Source organism: Macaca nemestrina, chromosome 12 (assembly GCF_043159975.1).
Source record: "Macaca nemestrina isolate mMacNem1 chromosome 12, mMacNem.hap1, whole genome shotgun sequence".
In the NCBI taxonomy this organism is placed as follows: Eukaryota; Metazoa; Chordata; class Mammalia; order Primates; family Cercopithecidae; genus Macaca; species Macaca nemestrina.
In genome coordinates this window covers 120655716-120674935 of record NC_092136.1, presented here as the reverse complement: position 1 = coordinate 120674935, position 19220 = coordinate 120655716, and the positions used below count along the sequence as shown (strand labels likewise).

General features: G+C 48.9%; 1 protein-coding gene across 6 annotated transcripts in view; it reads right to left on the bottom strand.

The window, feature by feature from the left end:
- LOC105476347 (glutamate ionotropic receptor kainate type subunit 4) overlaps nucleotides 1-19220 on the bottom strand; it is a 484554-nt gene that overhangs the window by 164709 nt on the left and 300625 nt on the right. For all 6 annotated transcript variants that reach the window (XM_071075720.1, XM_071075723.1, XM_071075724.1 and 3 more), the window contains 2 exons: nucleotides 10495-10592; nucleotides 6038-6203 (listed from right to left, as the gene is read on the bottom strand). In XM_071075720.1, the coding sequence (XP_070931821.1) occupies nucleotides 6038-6203; nucleotides 10495-10592 (264 nt within the window). The remainder of the gene's footprint in view (nucleotides 1-6037; nucleotides 6204-10494; nucleotides 10593-19220) is intronic.

Sequence of the window (19220 nt, the reverse complement as noted above, 5' to 3'; positions counted from 1 at the left end):
CCCCACGATCACAACCAGAGTTGCAGAATAAAATAACAGTAATTAAATGTGGTATCGTGTTCTGGGCCCAGTTACTTTCCCATCCAATTACCTCAATAGACATTATTATCGCCTTGTTACACGGGAGGAAACTAAGGCTCAGAGAGGCAGATTGACCTGCTCCGTGTCACACAGCTCCCAAGTGGTGGTGCAGCTTGGCTGACTCCGGTATCCTGCCGTTCTCTTTGGCAGCACATCCTCCCCAAGGGCAGGGACTGCCTCGAGATCCAAGTCTGCTCCACTCCAGCAGCCTGGGCCACGTTTGGTGAACACAGACTGGTATGAGGACAGAGCCCGGCCTCAGCTGACTCTTGCTCCCGGGTCTGGCCATGCCTCATTTGAAAGAGATCAGAGGAAGGGAGGAAAGGAAAACTCGTGTGTGCCGAGCATTTCCTCGGTGTAGACGCAGGGTTATTCACTCTCCAGGTGTCATCCTATTTAATCCCCTCAGCCATCCCGGGAGGGAGGTCTCACTGCCCCCATTTTACAGATGAGATGACAGAGGTAGAGGGTAAAGTCACTTTCCCAAGATCTCACAGGTAGAAAATAAGTAGCAGAAGATGTGGGGACATAGGCCATGTAACCACAAAAAAGGACGTTAAAATATTCAGAAAGAGGCCAGGTGCAGTGGCTCACTCCTACAATCCCAGCACTTTGGGAGGCTGAGATGGGCGGATCACCTGAGGTAAGGAGTTCAAGACCAGCCTGGCCAACATGGTGAAACCCCGTCTCTACTAAAAATAGAAAAAGTTAGCCGAGCGTGGTGGCTCACATCTGTAATCCCAGCTACTCGGGAGGCTGAGGCAGGAGAATCGCTTGAACCCAGGAGGCAGAGGTTGCAGTGAGCAGAGATTGCACCATTGTGCTTCAGCCTGGGCAACAGAGCGAGCCTGTCTCAAAACAAACAAACAAACAAACAAACAAACAAACACACTCAGAAACACAAAAGCAAGCATTTAAAAAATAATAATAATAAAATAAGGCCAGGCGTGGTGGGTCACACCTGTAATCCCAGCACTTTGGGAGGCCAAGGCGGGCAAATCATGAGGTCAGGAGTTCAAGACCAGCCTGGCCAACATGGTGAAACCTATCTCCACAAAAACATACAAAAATTAGCGGGGTGTGGTGGTGCATGCCTATAATCCAAGCTACTTGGGAGACTGAGGCAGGAGAATCACTTGAACCCGAGAGATGAAGGTTGCAGTGAGTGAGATTGTGCCATTGCACTCTAGCCTGGCTGACAGAGTGAGACTCTGTCTCAAAAAAAAAAAGAAAAGAAAAGAAATAAAAGAAAAGAGAAGAGAAGAGAAGAGAAGAGAAGAGAAGAGAAGAGAAGAGAAGAGAAGAGAAGAGAAGAAGAGGAAGAGGAAGAGGAGGAGGAGGAAAAAAAAGATTTGAGCCATGCAGGAAGATAGCAGATAGCAGGGAAATACACAGCATATTATACCTGTGGCTCTGGGCTTTGCCTGAGGTCAACAGGTAGATCCGTGGCAGGGCTAGGTGATCTGATCAACAGGCCCTGGGCACCCATAGTGGTGAGCCCCAACTCTCCTTGGAAGCCCCCCAGTAGCCAACTCCCTCAGGCTCTGTGAGTTCCTCCCCCAGCCTCAGCAGGAAACAGACACTTGCAAATGTTCTTTTTTCTCATTAAAGAAAAATAATGTAATATACAATATCACTCTACTTGGTCCAAAACCTGCTTATTAAAAATCTACTTTTGGGAAGCAAGAGAGTAAGTGGCATGATTCTCCATGGAATTATCTCCGTTATGCCTAATTTTGATGGCTGGAAAATAGAATTAGATTCTGCTCCTAATTCTACTCACAGCATCTCTTGGCCCTGCATTAATAAGGAAGATGGAAGAGTGTCTCCTTCGGAGCTCTGAGCTGTATTTCCCTTTGGTTCCTCATTTTCTCATCCCTTGATTAGATTTTTAATCCTCTTTGCCCTTGAACTTCTGCTCTGCTCCACCTTCCCTCCTCTGGCCCTGGAGGGTGGGGACTGGAGTCCCTCGGCAGCCTCAGTGAGTTTGTTCCAGCAAATCTGTTTCGTGCCTGCCAAGTCTGCTGGGATGTGGGCTGGCCCCTACTGTATCTGGACAGGTACACCTGCTCCAGAACCTTGTCTATGCTTAGCTGTCCTGCACCCCTGCTCAAGGGAACAAGGGCGTGTGTTGTTCAGAGAGATCTCTGCCCTTCCCTGAACACTGCACCTGCCACCCTCGAACCACTGCTCTGTTTGTGCAGACCATGATGGTGGAAGGGGGTCATGGAGAGGGAAAAGCCAGCTTGAGGATCAGAGGACTAAGAAAAAGTCTTAGCTTTGCCATGTACCAGCTGTGTGACCTGGCGTCCCTTAATACCTCCAAGACTCTGTTTTCTCAGCTCTGGAATGACTGGGGAGGAGGGAGGTAAAATGGAGAAATGTTAAGTGAAAGTGCTTTGCCATCTGCACGAAACTGTGTGAATGTCAAGGAATGTCATAATTCTAATGGGAAGAGCCCTGGGCTGGGAGGCAACAGAATTAGCATAGTGCTTAGTGTGTAGTAGATGCTTAGCAAACATCTGAGCAACCTGTTTCCCAAAGCCCAGTAAGAGTTGAAGCAGACGAAAAAAGTTTCAGCTTAAAAGCAAGCCAGATTGTGACTAGATACAAAAAGAACTTCCTGTCAGGTTGGTGAGATATTGTACCAGCATTGAGGAAGACTGCAGGACAATCTTTGCCTGGAGACATTTGCGGGTGCCCTCGGTCTCTTAATAACCCCGCTGTGTACACAGAGTACACCAGTTCAGTCCTGCCAAAATGGTCTCGTGGCAGTCAGTTCTAGGGGAGAACCCCTGAGCCTGTTACACCATTCGAAGGTCCAAGGGCGCCACAGGAGGAGAACCACCGAGTGGAATGCAGAGCTTCCTACTGTGTTGCTTGAAGTGGGAACATCCTTCAGGTTGAAAGATCAGCATTCTTTTTCTGCTCATGGTCAAACTTATTTCAAAGAAAATGAAGCAAATACCTGTTTTGGCCACAAGACATCTGAGCGTGTCCATGCTAATGTGTATCGTCAACTTCCTCCACTAGGAGGAAATAGAATGAAGGGTTATCCAAACATTATTTTTCTGATAAAACTCCTGGTCCACAAAACACTTATCATCAAAGCAGAGCTGTCCTGTAGAACTTTCTGCGGTGATGGGAATGTTCCACACTTGTGCTGTCCAACACAGCAGCCACCAGCCACGCAGCTACTGACCACTTGAAATGTAACGAGACAGACTGAGGAACTGGATTTCTAATTTTATTTTATTTTAATGAGTTCATATGTACACTTAAATAGCCATATGTGGCTTGCAGCTGCTGCACTGGTCAACATAGATCCAGAGGAAACCCATTTGATAAATACAGGTGTAATGACGATGGTGCACTAGACTGTGATCCAGAGACTCTGGATTCAAATCAAAGCTATACCACTTACTAATTATGAGACTCTAGTCAAACCAAGCTACCTTCTGGGCCTCCCTTTCTTCTTCTCTAGCTGAGGGGGTTAGAATCTATGTTCACTGATCTCTTGCCAAACCCCCTTCATGGAAGCCCTGCTGGAGAACTCCAGTGTACCTCAATTACCATTTTACTGTCTTTCTTTCTTTGTTTTTTGTTTGTTTGTTTGTTTTTTTGTTTTTTGTTTTTCTTTGAGACAGGGTTTCACTCCTGTTGCCCAGGTTGGATTGCAGTGGCATGATTTCGGCTCACTGCAACCTTCGCCTCCAGGGTTCAAGTGATTCTCATGTCTCAGCCTCCTGAGTAGCTGGGATTACAGGCGCATACCACCACACTCATCTAGTTTTTGTATTTTCAGTAGAGATAGGGTTTCACCATATTGGCCAGACTGGTCTTGAACTCCTGACGTCAAGTGATCTTTCCACCTTGGCCTCCCAAAGTGCTGGGATTACAGGTGTGAGCCACTGCGCCCATTTTACTGTGTTAATTGCTTCATGAACATTGACCCTGCTTAGTTTTCCATCAAGTCTGCTTCATTTTTGAGAAGAGAGACTGCGTGTTGCTCTTTCATGTCGTACATAGAGCGGAAGGGTGCCCAGCACCCAGGAGATGCTCGAAGATGCCTGCTGACTGCCTGAGTGATGGACTGGAGCGCTCTTGAATGCACCCAACTTGCTGGTGCCACTCAGGGCCTGCCTGTTGAACAAGGCTTTGGGTTCAACTTTCTTTCTCCAAGTCTGAGGGTCCCCAGCCCCTTGGGTCTAATTCCAGCTCCCAACTCCTTTGCCCTTTTCATGGACCCAAAACCAGTTGTTCCACAAGGGCACACCCATGATGAGAACGGCCTCTCCGCAGAAGACGCTCCTCGGAGAGTGACCTTCAAGGGCTTGCAGATGACACCTGACCAAGTCTGCGTTCCTCGCCTGCTACAAGGATCTCTGCTCCCTTCTCCAGCCTCTCTTTCCATCTTTATCCAGCATGGACTCTAGGCTCCAACCTACTCCCCCTAGGTACAGCATCAGGATTCCTGCCTCCCTCTCTTGCTCCTCATCTGGCATGCCCTATCTCCTTTCCCTCCTTTTCTAAATCTTTTTTATCCTTTGAGATCCAGTTGAAGCCCTGCCCACATCCCAAAGCCTATCTAGCACCCTGTACTCAGGGACCTTCTCCTTCTCGACTGACCATATTGCACATCTGACACTTAGCATAAACCACTCTGGGCCTTCTCAGATCAGTGGCAAGGGCCCTATTTTCTCTGCATCCACCGCAGGGCTCTGGAAAGAGCTTTTGACTTGAAGTGAGGAGGCCTTTATTTGAGTTTGGGCCCTGATGCTTAAGTTGTGTGGCCTTGGGCAAGTCATTTCACCTCCTAGAGTCTCAACTTCCTCAACTTTGAAATGGGGAGATCCAACACCTCCAATCCCCTGGGTGGTCACAGCAGAGTTGGAACTCCATTCCTTGATTTCTTGGGTAGCACAGAGTAAATATTCAATAAATCTGTATTAGATAAATGAATTAAAGCAAATGCCAGGCACAGAGATCTGGGAAAGTAGGTGGGTCTGACTCTTAACAGAGTGGTGGCTTTTGTATTTGGAGACTGTGGGGATTCCAGGATGCAGGAAGGACTTGAGAAGGCAGAGCAGTTCTGAGAAGCCATAGAAAGGAGCCCTAATAAAGATGGAATCACTCTGCAGTGTAACCCATAAAGACCCCCAGGGTAAGCCCTGGACAGGTGAGCTGCACAGGACACAGATGCCTGGGGCTCAGGCACTGGGTTCCAGCAGTAGCCAGTGGCCAGCACCTGTTTGACCACATGTGGGTGCACAGCTGCCGCTGGGAGCACACAGATGCACAGATTTGCTGGAAGGTGCTGGCTTAAATTAGCTAAATCTCATAAACACTAAATTTATGTCACAAATTGTCTGAGAGTCATAGAAAACACATTTCCAAAACCTGCATTTGCTAAAAAATGCTTTATCAGGAATTGACCTTGGACCTTGTTCCATCAGCAAAACCTGCTCTCCAGGGGAAGAAGCTCTTCAGCCCATCAAGTACAAATGCATCCAATTTTATATGTTCCCTCTCTCTCTTTTTGTATCTCCTTAACAATGAAGCTGAGAATGTGGGAATTGAGTTTGCAGATGCAAAAAGGCTTGGCGGTTGGCCAGTCTCCTTGTAACCTAGTTCCCCTCTGTTCCACTCATGCCCAGGGAGTCCTGGCAAATAGTACTCCTGGATGGACTCCCTCCCCATCTCTCCTCTCTCTCTCTCTCTCTCTCTCTCTCTCTCTTTCTCTCTCACTCACTCTTTTTCTCTTTTTCTCTTACACACACACACACAGACACACACACACACAAGGATAGGAACGTCCAAACCCACTGGTTAACAGCCCTTTGGATCTGAAGGAAACCTCCCGTTCCTGGAGGGTCTCCAGCCAGGGGCACAGGGAATCAGGCCAAAATCAACAAGACTGGACTGTCTGGGGCGGAGCCAGCCTGGGGAAACTTACATTCTGCTTTGGCACAGATGAGGCAGGCGGTGGTACAGTTGAAGAAGTTCAGGATCCCGGCTACAGCCACGCTGATGTCGGTGTTGCTGGGGTGGAGGTTCAGGGTTGTGAATCTCTGGAACTGGAACTTGACGAACTCCTCTGGGGCCACTTTGAAGTGAGGGACCTGGCGAGAGGAGCAAAAATGGACAGCAGGGAGGATCCAGGTGGGTGAAAAGAAAGAAAGAGGGATGAGTGAGCTGAGGCTGCAGAGGGTGGGTTCTTTTATGTAACACCTTCAGCAGACACCAACAGGAGAAGGAGCTCCCAGGGAACCCACTCCGTGGGAGGAAGACGAGAGATGACATCCCTGATGACGCTTCAAAGCAGCAGCCCCGGGACAGAAAACTATTTGTCCAGAGACCCGGATGAACGTACCGTGGGTCTGCAACCTGGGGTCTGTGGTCCTGAGAAGGCAAAAGAATCGATTTTTATTCTCAGAGGAACTGCCTGCCGCTGGGCAGACAGACAGTTGGCTCTTGAAAGCATAATCCTTAGAATATTTTATTTGTAGTTAATACATCAGAGCAGAGATGGCAAAAAGAGAAAAATGGCTACCCTGGGACTAAGAGAAGAGTCCCATTAGCCCAGCCCAGCCAACAGGTGTAGAGTAACCAGCTCCCAACAAACTTCAGTGGGGAATGCCCAGGGAGAGGAAGTAGGGCAGGGATGGGCTCCTGCACAGACTCACACGGGCGCACGTGGAGGAAGGAAGCCCTGCAGGCTGAGAAACCATCTAGAGAACCTCTGAACACAGCCAGGTAAATAAATACCTGGTTTGGCTTCATTAGGACAGTGTCAGCTTCCCTCTGCATCTATTACTGACATTTCCAGGACCCACCGTCCTGCCTTCTGCCTCTCTTCTCCCAGGAAAAGATCTTAAGAGGTTGTGATGGCTGCTTTATTGGCGGCTTAGGCTATTTGGTAGGTAATAGGAAAGTTACAATGTAATCATCTGCCATCCACCTTGATTTTATTCTTTCACCCTCACCCCTGGTGTTCAGAGCTGACAGAGCTGAAGCTGAGTCTCAGTGTGTATAGATGTTAAAGCAAGGAAGATCGATAGTAGACAGCAGGAAGAACTTCCTGGTGGTGAGTAGACTGGCTTCCAGAATGGATTATTCAGAAATGACGGACAAATTGTCTCTGCCTACTCCAGCCCAGAACTTATCCTGCCAAGAGTCTGGGAAGATGTTGGGATGGTCTCTGTAGGATTCTCCTACTTTATCCTTTTAAATTTCTGGGAGAAGTCAGCTGGAGACCAGAGCTCCTCTGAGACTGAGGTGGGAGGAGGATAAAGATTTAGCAGAAACTAGGGAGAAAATTTCTGAATTCAACTAGGATTAGCCTTTGAACCACAGGGAGAGGGCAACCAATATTTTCCAGCAGAAACTGAAAACCGCAGACTTGGGGAGAGTCTGGTGAGTTATGAAAGGCAATTCTAAAGAGTGAAATTGATCTGTGTTGTAAGGGATCTTTCCTCCTGCTTGTATTTTGTATCCCATCCACTCTGTCTAAAGTGAATAACAAACAGACCTTGAAAGGAAAAGGTCACAAATGGGCAAGATAGAGGGGAAGGCCGGGCAGGGGCAGGCAGGGTAGCCTGGCTGGCTGGTTTGAATGTTTGAGCACCTCTGACCAAGGTTGTCCCTGCGTAACCCTCTAGCCTACCACATTCCATTAGCAGCTAACCCAATAGAGCACAACCCATTAGCACCCCCTAGTACTGTGGAGCCCTCCAGAGTTGAATCCACCAGATCCTAGAGATGGATGGGAAAGACTCAGGAAGGTCAAAACAAACAGGTTTTGGAGTCTACAGACTTGGGTTTGCATCCAGGTTCCACTATGTGATTTTCAGGCAAACCACTTAACTTGTCTAAATGTCATTAAAATGGAGATAACCACAGGTGCTTCTTACAGCTCTGGGAGGATAAAATGTGCACCTGTGTGTAGGGTGTGTAATAGCTCAATATCTAACGAATAATAAGTGCTTGGGCAAGGCCCTTTCTCCTTCCTCCCCAAACACAGGAGCTCCCACAAAGCTCTTGGAGTTGTGCGCACAGGGGGTGAGGGCTGAGGAAGGGGACCTGATGGGGAGCGCCCAGCACAGTCTCCTTGAAGCCTGCTGGGCTCTACTGGGTCCAGGCAGGGATGGCCCAGCCCAATCCTGGTCCTGTGGTTCCCTCTCTAGGACAAAGATCAATCTATACTCAATGTGCAACTGCAAATGTATCCCAGGAAGCCATCACGGAGGTGTGTGTGGGACAAGAAGAGGTGAGCAGAATGGAGAGAGAAGCAGCAAGGCAGAAGGCAGCCAGCCACAAGGGCTGCAGAGATGTCAGCAGCACTTAAAGGAATGGACTCCTGGGTGAGAACTCCATTGCTTTTCCCTGGAGCTGGGGAGAATCCGCGTAAGGCAGTTCAGTCTCATAAAACATTAAAATAAATGCATAATCTGAGCAGAGAGGAAAGGTTGCTCTAGAAGAAACATAACCAGACAAAGGCGGGTAAGCGTCTGGCCGCTCCCAGGGCAGTGCAGTGCAGTCTGGCTGGCTGGTCTGGCACAGGGGCAGAGGAGTTGGCTGCAGATCAGGGGCTTGGCCTCTGGCCTGAAATGCCACACAGGGTTAAAGGATATATTGGCTGAGATCAAATAGCCACTGAACCCCAAGAGAAGGCCATATTGGAGCGGGGCTTGGGGGAGGATTGTGATGCACAGCAAAGACCGTGTCGGGGCGGGAGGAGGGAGAGAGGAGGAAAGAAAAAGAGGATGCAGAAGAGAAAAGATGGGGAGCTGAAGTCTTGGCAGCCCCACTTGGTGAAGATCAGAGCCACCGCTAGAATAACGACCTGCCATAGATTTAAGCTGTTTCTCAGAGTGTGGCAAGAAAGATGTAAATTACACATGAGGTCTAACTTCCTGGGCCAAGGGCTGGGAGAGGCTGGGAGGGACCTGGCAGAACAGAGCTCCTTTGTGGCCTGGGCTGGCCTCAGAGTTGTCTTTGAGGATATGTGAGGGGGAGGAGGATGGGGAGTTGTCAGCCCCAGCCCACGTAAGAAGGTTCAGGAGCACAGTCTACAGAGAGAGGCCCAGCTACTGGAGGAGCAGGACCAATGCAGCCAGGATTAGGATTGCGGCACTTAAATGTGCACACTATTCTGAGAGTGGGCTCATAAAATCAGGAAGATAAATATTCTTCTGCCCAAAGCCTCAGGGACTCACTGAGCCCTGGATCGTAAGAGATAGTGGTGGTATCAGAGGGGTAGGCTCCTCCCAGCAGGTGTGGGGTGGGCAGAGCCCTGTCTGTTGCTCCTGCCCTGGCAGGGGCGGCTCACTGAGGAGGCACCCAGTCCCTCCTGCAGCAAGTGCTTCCCCTATTTCTAAGAACTGGGTCCTCCTGAGACTAGAGCTTCTGGAAGGCTGAGTCTCCAGGCCTCTAGGGCAGAAGCAAGACTGAGCCTTCCTCTCATGTCCCTGCCCCCGACCCCACCCAGGCCCTGACCTCATGCCTGATCACCAAGCTCCATCTGCTCCCTAAGGACCTGGCGGGAAGGCCCCTGGGGCAGACAGGGGCTAAGGGGCCACTTTCTCACTGTCTCCTGAGGATATATCTGAAGGAGAAGGATTGATGGATCCAGGAAAGACCAGGAAAGATGCCAGCACTAGACAGAATCTCTGAATTTCTGAGTTTGTCTTCTCTGGGGAGAAAGGAGGGGGAGAGCTAACAGAATAGGGAGGGGGGCAGTCACTCTGAAACTTGTCCCCTACCATTTTTTTCTCCCATGGAAACAGAACTAGAGAAAATGGACTCAACACTTTGAAACTGGAGAGCCTCCAGTTCGAGTCACATCTGAGGAAGAATGTGCTGCCTGAAGAAGCAAACACTGGAATTGGTGAATGAGGAAGAAAGCAAGATAAAATCTCTTTTCTAGATAACTTATATGACAGAGGCTTTCAAACTTTATTTTAGCAATAAAATGTAGCAAAGCCTTCCTCGAAGGCATCCTTCCCCGGAATCCCGATATGTACACAGATGAACAGGAGCTGCTCACGTGGACACGAGAGTGGACGCTCAGACGTCTGCCCGCTTGGCCTGCCATGCCCACCACCCTCTCCAGCCTCTCCCTCTATCCACCACCACCAAGAGGCCGCTGGGAGCACCGCCATGGAACCCTAAGACACGGAGGAGCTCCGCTTCAAATTCCTGCTGTCAAACACCTCCTCCCAGACCCCTCCATGCAAACATCCTGGAGCAGGGCAAGCCCACTGCTTCTGTATTTGTATTTATGTTGTTGTTACTAATGACACCAACCCAGCCTTGACAGGCTCTTCCAGCCCTTAAGAATCAACCGTATCTTTGGACCCTGGGCACAGGCTCCAGCGCACGGATATTCCCCAGCCCTGCCTCACCACTCACCTCCTTCTCTCCACAGATGTTGCTGATGATGGAGCTGGAGGCTGGGCTGGACGATGGCCCGAGGACAGCGACCACCCCCTTGGGGAGGATCTGACACACTGCAGCCAGCGGCAGGGACAGGGAAAGAAGCAAGGCACTCATCAGGTCAGGCTTGGGCCACGGCCCAGTCCTCTCCTCTTCACCCGCTGCCCCCTCACCACCTACCCATCCGCTCCCCAGGCCCCTGCTCCAACGCTTCCAAACCCAGAGTCTCTCCTTCTCCCCTGGACGACTGGGCTCCAGGACAGTTTTATTGGAGTTTATGGACGGCATTAAATGAGGAAATGACCCAGGTTATGACAACATACGGCCACAGCCAACAGGGTGTATAAATTGTCTGGACTGTCACTGAAGGACAGAGGCTAATAGAGCAAACCTGCAGATTCCATCCCGCGGCCCGGCCTGGCCTGCAGGGGGGTAGGGGGAGCCCCAGCACAGCTGCTGCATTAGTCCTCCCAAATATAAAGAGAGTATAGGAGGAGGAAGGCAGGCAGGCAGAGGTACGAAGGAGGGCGAGGATGACACAGACAGGAAGAGAGCAGGTGCAGCTAAAGTCAAAGGGAGCAGAGGCAAGAAAAGAGGAAAGAAGATGGGAGGCAGGGAGAGAGCAAGAGGCAGAAAGGAGTCTCATCTGTCAATGCCCCCACCGTTCACTTCGTCCCACAGCCTGGCACATTCCCTCCCGCAGGCAGAGCAGGTCCCGTCCTGACAGACCAGCATGGCTGGGATCTGGCCTTTCCCTCCTGCACTGAACACTTGCTCACCTGTCCGGGATCAGCTCCGACACCACCTTCTCCTTAGACCTTCCTGGGCTTATTTATTTATGTATTTATTTATTGAGATGGAGTCGCACTCTGTCACCCAGGCTGGAGTGCAGTGGTGCAGTCTCGGCTCACTGCAACCTCCGCCTCCCAGGTTCAAGCGATTCTCCTGCCTCAGGAGTAACTGGGATTACAGGCACCCACCACCATGCCTGGCTAATTTTTGTATTTTTAGTAGCGACAGGATTTCACTGTGTTGGCCAGGCTGGTCTTGAACTCCTGACCTCGAGTGATCCACCTGCCTTGGCCTCTCAAAGTGCTGGGATTACAGGCATGAGCCACCGCACCCAGCCACTGGGCTCCTTTAGATGGAATTAACACTGCCTTCGGCTCCCAAGGCCTGGGGTTCATGCCTCTAGTCTAAGACACTGTATCTATTTTGCTTTGTTGTTTAGAACTCTCCTCTCACTAGATTTCAAACCTCTTAAAAACAGGAACTGAGCCACATTTACTCCTAATCCCCACTTCTCACCTCTTCAGTGTCCGGCACAGTATCTTCTAGAAAGTAGGAAGCCCAGCTCAGATTTGCTGAGTGAATGTGTGAAGGAATGGGATGTGTAATCAGAAGAGGGGGAGAGAATCTAAGATTTTAAAATGCTAGAGACTGAGAAAGGGAGGACGGGAGAAAGAGGGAAACACAGGGAGAGAGGACAGGAGAGAATTCTCAGTGCACACACTAGGGTATCAGAGCCAAGGGGCCGCCCCTCAGAAAATGCAGTTGAGCTTCCCACTGCATCCTTGTCTGCAAAACTCAAGGCTTAACTCCATATGTATTTTCTTCCTACTCGTATTGGGAGTCAGGCAGAGCAATTTCCCTGGGCTAGCAATTGAGGTTAAGGGACTAGTACAAGGTTTCTTATTGAACCAGCTGCAAAGCCACACTTGCCATGTGGATGCTTTCTCCTGGGTTAGAGTCCAACACAGCCAGGTGAACACCAGGGTTCAAATCCCAGCATTGCAATTTACCATATGAACTATAGATCTCGGAGTCTTCTCTTAGCTTAGGGCTTGGGCAGGCATCCCACAACATCCCAAAATCTCAGCTGACTGGAAGACTCATCAGTACTAAGTATCTGGCCGAGGGAGTGATGATCAGGCTTCATCTCTGAAGAGCCTCTTCAAAGTCCAAGCTATTTCCATGGGGGTTATCTCATGTGACCTCAGCCAACTTAACTCTTACAGCCTGCTAGGTGCTTTAAGTTCATCATCCCATCAGATCCCTACAACTGCCTTGTGGGAGTGGGGTCTTATCTCCTGATTTTACTGGTAAGGACACAGCACCCTATAGATGTGAAGTGCCTCCGCTCTGGTCACACACCTAATCAAGGCCAGAGCTGGCATATGGATTCAAGTCTCCTGACCCACATCCAGGGTTCATGTTCCTCTCTCCTAGCCACTTACTTTGTCTCCACTGCCCCCTGCAGCCAGCCACTCCTACACCCAGCTCTTCTCAGCCTCTTACAGTGGAGGTCCCCCCACCCACCTTGTCTGCTGAATCCACTTTCTCCAAGGTCACCATGACCTGTTATCCCTTCTCATCCTGTTCTCTTTCTGTAGCACTTGTTGTTCTGATTGCATTGTTCTTTAGAATTTCCTAACACCATCCAATCTGGATTTTCCTCCAGTTCTCTAGTCAGTCTTTCTCTCAGTGCTGACTCCTCTTCCTTCTCCCACCCACCAAATTCGGGATTTACCCATGACTCACTCTTCCTGGGCCATTTTACCATTGCCTACGGCCTCCACCCTTGTCTCTGCCCAGATGACCCTGCACTCTCATCTATGTGCTGGGTCACAAAGTCAAGTTCCAACCACCTGCTGGATGTTGCCACAGGGCCTTCCCTCTGGCATCTCGCACTCAGTTCTGTCAGAGCTTGGAGTCTGATGCATGGCTGTCTGGGTTTGGGTCTCTGTCACTTACTAGCTGTGAGACCCTGAGCAAATTACCAAACCTCTGGGCCTGTTTTCTCACCTACAAGATACTAACAGCATCTCTCTCGTAAGGTTGCTGTGAGAATTAAAGTGAATTAATACTTAACACTTAGAATGGTACCTGACACGCTACATGACCCTTTTCTTATTATCCCCACCGTATCAGATTTGTTATATATTTTTCACAGTCTGATTGGATCTCCATACTTCTATGAGGAAAATTCATTTTTATCTCCACTTTACAGCTGGGGAAACTGAGGCCTACAAAGTTTAAGTAACTTGTTTAAGATCACACAGGTAATATAAGGTCGGACTGGGCTTGAACTCGGGGATCAACCTAGCACCAAAGCCAGCGCTCTTGTCCACTCTACTTTACTCCTCTTAGCTCCTCAAGCTCAAAGCCACAGTCATCCTGGCCTCTTTCTTGCCTTCCCTCACTAAAGCTGTCCACCTGCTTTACCAGCCAGGGACCAGGTTCCGACCATCTGACCTGCTCACTCTCTGCCAGCCCTTCCTTCCTACGTCTACTGCCATGGTTCAAGGTCAACCCCTCTTTATAACCTGCCCTTCTAAGGGATCTCTCTGTCTCCAGGATTCTTCATTTCCAATCCATTCTTTAAACGGTGGGGCAAATTATAGTCCTAAAACATAGAAGTGCTCCCCCAAGGCAGAGAACCTGTCTTATTTACGTCTGTGTCCTCCATACTTGGAACAAGACCTGACTCAGAGTTATGTGGCCAATAAACAGTTGCTGAACCACACTGAGGCCCCCTCAACACCTTCCATGGAAAACGGGAAATAAACTAAATGTATAATCATAAAGGAACAGCTATATAACATGTGGGTGGTATGCCCAAATGGAATATTATTTAGGCATTTAAAATACTTATGAACAGTTTACAATAGTATTAAAATATTTATGTAATAATACTAAGAGACAGAAGCAGGATATAAAATTATATGTATATCTATACGAAGGCTACAGCTAAGCAAATACAGAGAATACTTATACATTGAGGAATGATTATGAGAAGATGTTATTAAAGACAACATTTACTGAGTGTTAATTATGGCCCATTCGAAGCACTTTTACAGGAACTGACTTATTTAATTCCCAAAATGACCTGATGAAATAGGTACTATTACTGTCATTCTCATTCTACAAGTCCAAAAACAAGACAGAGAAATTAAAGAGCAGAGTCGAGATTCAACAGCTCCACCCATTTCCCCAAAGACCAGCCCCTTCACCACTGCACCACACAGCCATCCCCAGCAAGTGGCAATTAACTGGGATGTTTGTAGATTGCCTTGGCCATTGGAACACTGAGTTATTTTCTTCCCTTTTTTCATTTCACTACTTTCTATAATGAGCATGTATTCCTTTTTATAACATATTATAAAAAATACAATGCTATAATAAAAGCATTCTTCTGACGAGCAAGTAAAATTCGAGTGACTCTGGTCTCCTTAAGTCCTATCTTTGCAGCCTCTTCTCCCACCGTGCCGTCTCCCGCTCCATGCCAGCTCACCTAGAACATACTCTGTACATATTTTCCTGCCTGATCCTGTTCCCGAATGGTTATCTCTAGACCAGGGGTTCTTAACCTGTAGCCTGGGGTCTGTGGGTAGAAGTCAGGGGTCTGTGAACACTTGCAGGGGGAATTGCATCATTCTTTTCTCTAACCCCTAAGTGAAATGTAGCATTTCTTTCCATTTTGAATGTAGGCAATAAACCACAGTATGTTAATAGCACCTGTGACTTTGTTTCCCACAGAAATCACCAAAGTTTTCATATCACACTTCAGGGCTAAGGATATCTTGAAATACCAGTTATATTCATTATTACTTCAAAATTATGGTAGTAGTTAGACTCGATGCTGGGCTTGGCTATTTAATACATTAATGAAGAAGCACATATATTAGTATACCACTACTAAAATATAACTGCATTTCCATATAGCTGGTTTTCACAGTCATCCTATCCATTTTATCGGATTTCTGTTGTTTATTTTCTGTCCTTTTTTATTAATAAAAATGTTTTTATTCATTTAAAAACATTTATCTGAGAAAGGATTCATTAGCATCTCCAGACTACCATGGTCTAGGCCTTCTCTCGCCCTCTGCCTAGCAAACTCCTACTCACACTTCAGCATCCAGCTCAGATCTTGCTCCTGGGCCAGAAGGCCTCTCTCCCTCCCTATATTGACAGCACACTGTGGCTCTGAGTCAGCTGCGTTTAGGAGACAGTGCAGCTTCCTTACTCTCTGAATTCCTGGCCAGCTTCTGTCCCAAGCACCCTGGTGACGCTGGGTCCCAACAGAGGAAAGTTCCTCCTGAAAATAAATTCTCAGAGAAGGCCACGATTCCTTATTCCCAATTCCAAAGTCCAAAAGGCTCTGAAACTTGATGTTTTTCATCAAACTCAGTTGTTGGCAAAATCTGATCTCAACAGACAGATATAAAGCTATTTACAATGTGTGAGTATTTGAATGTAAGCATGCATGTGTTTGAGTATGGGATTACTGGAGATTCAACTTTATATATGGTACATGCACCACACAACCGTTCTTTTGTTTTTGTGTGTTTGTTTGTTTTTTTGAGACAGTGTCTCACTTTGTCACCCAGGCTGGAGTGCAGTGGAGCAATCACAGCTCACTGCAGCTTGAACCCCTGGGCTCAAGCAATCCTCCTGCCTCAGCCTCCCGAGTAGCTGGGACTACAGGTGCATGCCACCATTCTTGGCTAATTTTTTATTTTTTGTAGAGATGGGGTCCCACTACATTGCCCAGGCTGGTCTTAAACTCCTGGCCTCAAGCAATCCTCCCACTTCAGCCTCCCAAAGTGATGGGATTTACAGGCATGAGCCACCATGCCCAGCCCCTCAACCTTCCCCATGTCTCACTCCGGATTCCACACACCTCAGGCCTCAAGGGTTTGTGGGCCTGTGCCTGCCATTCTGAGCTCCTCAAACACATTTGTCAATGTGTCCATCTCCCTCAGTGGATCATAAACGGCCTTGAGAACTAGCATCGTGTCTATTCAGCCCTGGCAAAAAGAAATTGTTCAATAGATGTTTGCTCAACTGAACTGAAATGATCCCAAATGAGTCCAGTGGAACTGAATTATGGTCTTACCAGCGGCTACGGCCCAGGGATTTCCTGGGATCTGGGAATTGGTCTTTTGTTCCCTATGAAGGGTGCCCTGCTCAGTAGAAATGGAAATCATTTATAAAGGGCCTCAGCTCTGGAACCCCTGTACGCTGATTCTGCAAGCTTTGGCCGTGTGAGCAGTTTGCAGGAGGCACAGGAAGGGAAGGAGATGCATTTACCTCTTCCTCTCAGGCAGCGGAGGAGTTGGAAGGCTCAGCTGCTGGAATAAAAGGCCACGATGGGGTATGGTGGCCCCATGGAGGAACTTCTTCTCAAAATGCTAGCACTGGCATGGATTGGAGACTCCTTAGAAGCCCAGGCTGGACAGGGATGGTGGCATGAGGGGTGTTGTGGAACTTCCTCCTTTCCTGTGTCTTCACAGGGTCCCTCCTCTGGACAGAGAGCAGTTCAGGGAGGGGAGGGTGCGGCTGTGTCACAGATGGTTCAGAGGGGTTAATGGTAAGTGCCACTGACTGTAGCCCCATCCAGGGAAGGAGCAGCTTCCTGGATGGACCCAGGGGCCAGATCCTCCTGCCTGACAGTAAGCAGCTGCTCAGTGTTCTCTGGTCCCAGGTGGTAAACAACCCTGGCCCCGCAGGGCCCACAGAGCTGTGAACTGGAGAGAGGCTGGGAGTCCTTCATGTGGAAGCACTTCCCAATGCTGCAGCCTGAGTGGAGCAGAGGGTACAGTCTCCCTCTGAGCCTGTTCATACTGCACAGAGTACATGTAAAGCCCTGGTGTCCCAGGGCAAGGCAAACAATTGCCTCAATCACTTCCGAAGAACCATCTCCTCTCTTGTGCCAAAGCTGTCAGGAACGCATTCCATTCTGAACTCTCTGGGAGTAGAGAGCGGACTAAATGGATTGGCCTTGCTGGCCCTGGAGCCGAGGAAGAAATGTGTGAGGGAGGGAGTGCCTCGCCCCATGACGGGCCCCCTGGTGTCCAAGAACTCGAGACAGCCATCACTTTTCCTCACCAACAGCGTATCACGCAAAGCCTTCACCTGGTCCTAAGATACCATGTAGGCAGCAATACCATTTACTGGGGCTTTCCAAGTGCCAGGCACACATGCCACCTGAATTCCTACAGCAACCCTGAGAGGGAGGAGTCACTATGCTAATTCCACTACTACTAGGTAACATTTATGGAGAGTACACACTATGCCAGGCACTGCTCTAAGTCTTCTAAGCACCATCTCATTTAATCTTCACAACAACCTCATGAAGTGAGAACTCTTCTTATTCCCACTTTACAGAAGAGGACTGTTGGGCATAGGAGAGAAGCTCAGGATGCTGGTAGAGCCAGGATTAGAATCCTGGTGCATCCAACTCCAGAACTTCCTCTACACTGAAGCCAGGCTCTCTCCTCTGCCCCCACGTACACTCTGTTTCAGCCATACTGTCTGTCACTGCATCCCAATGTATCCCTTTTTTTTCTGCCTTAAGCCTTTGCTCATGCTATTATGCCATCTACCTAATGCCTTCTTCTCTCTCTTCATCGACCAACATTCTAAGATATGGCCAGGGGCCTCATCTGACCCCATAGCCTGCTCTGCCTACCTCCTAGTTCTGACCTCCTGCTCCCCTGTGACTGAGCCACTCATTGGTACGTTCTCTGGAGAGCCACCTAAGACGATGTCATTTTGCAGATGTGTGCATCTGAACTTCTTCCTGGAGAAGATCTTGAACCTCAGTTTCCCCATCTGTAAAATGAAGGGGTTGGACCAGATGATTTCTAAGTACAGCTATTCAATGCATGACTGAGCCCACATCATGCCCATGATGTGGGTAGCTCCGAGAAGGGGAGTAAGGAATGTGTGCTGAATGACTCATCACTATTTGCATGCCTTTCTCTTCTGGCTTCTTACTTTTTTTTCCTTAAGCCAACTTCAATTGATGCTGTTGAACTGAAGGAGGGATGCTGGCCCTCACTTCTTAGAGGCAGCTCTGAATCACCAGAGGTCATGCTCGTGGAGCCTGAGAGAAGTTCAGAAGCCTGTGCAGGAGGTGCAGCCACGGGGAGCCGGAACACTATGCACCGTGCTCCCTCTGAGCGCTGGAGCCACGAGAGGCCCGGATAACCAGGGCGCCTGTAGTTTCAAGGGGAAACTGTGGACAGCTGATAGCATGCTTGGCCTCACAGAGACAAACTGAGGCACAGGTGAGGGGTTGACAGGGAAGCCCCTGCTTCTGGGTCTGCAGGAAATTAAACCTCAAACTGGTTCCAGCAGCAGCAGGGACGGAGCCTCGGGTTGTTTGAATGGTAAAGGGTGGTGCTTAAATACATGAGCCGCAGGAGAAACGCTGATCTGTAGGAACGGAGGAGGGCGACGCTTGTGGTAGCTCCCTGCAGAAGAAAGGCTGAGGCTCAGATGAGACACGGGTGGAAAAAAAGGAAGGGCCAGGTGGGACAGGAGCTGACCTAATAGGTCTTGTCCATCCCTGTTATTTTAGATCTGTGGGCTGTGTAGAAGGAGTTAGAAAGTCAAACATGAAGAGCCTGGGGCTATAATGGTGGAAGGGCAGAGGTGGGGGATGTCAGATGCAGGCTGGAGAAAGCTTTACAAGTGACCCTCACTTTAAATAAACCCATTATATGAAAATCTGTCTATTTGAACCCAAGAGAACAGGGGGTGATTTCCTCCTCATATCTTTCCAGTTTCCAGGCTGGCTATTAATTAATGCCCCATGTGATACTTTCCATCTCGGAACCTCGCTTTCAACCATCAGACGAGGGGGCTGACCTCTGGCTTCCAGCATCGTTAGCTTCTATACACTTCATAATCTT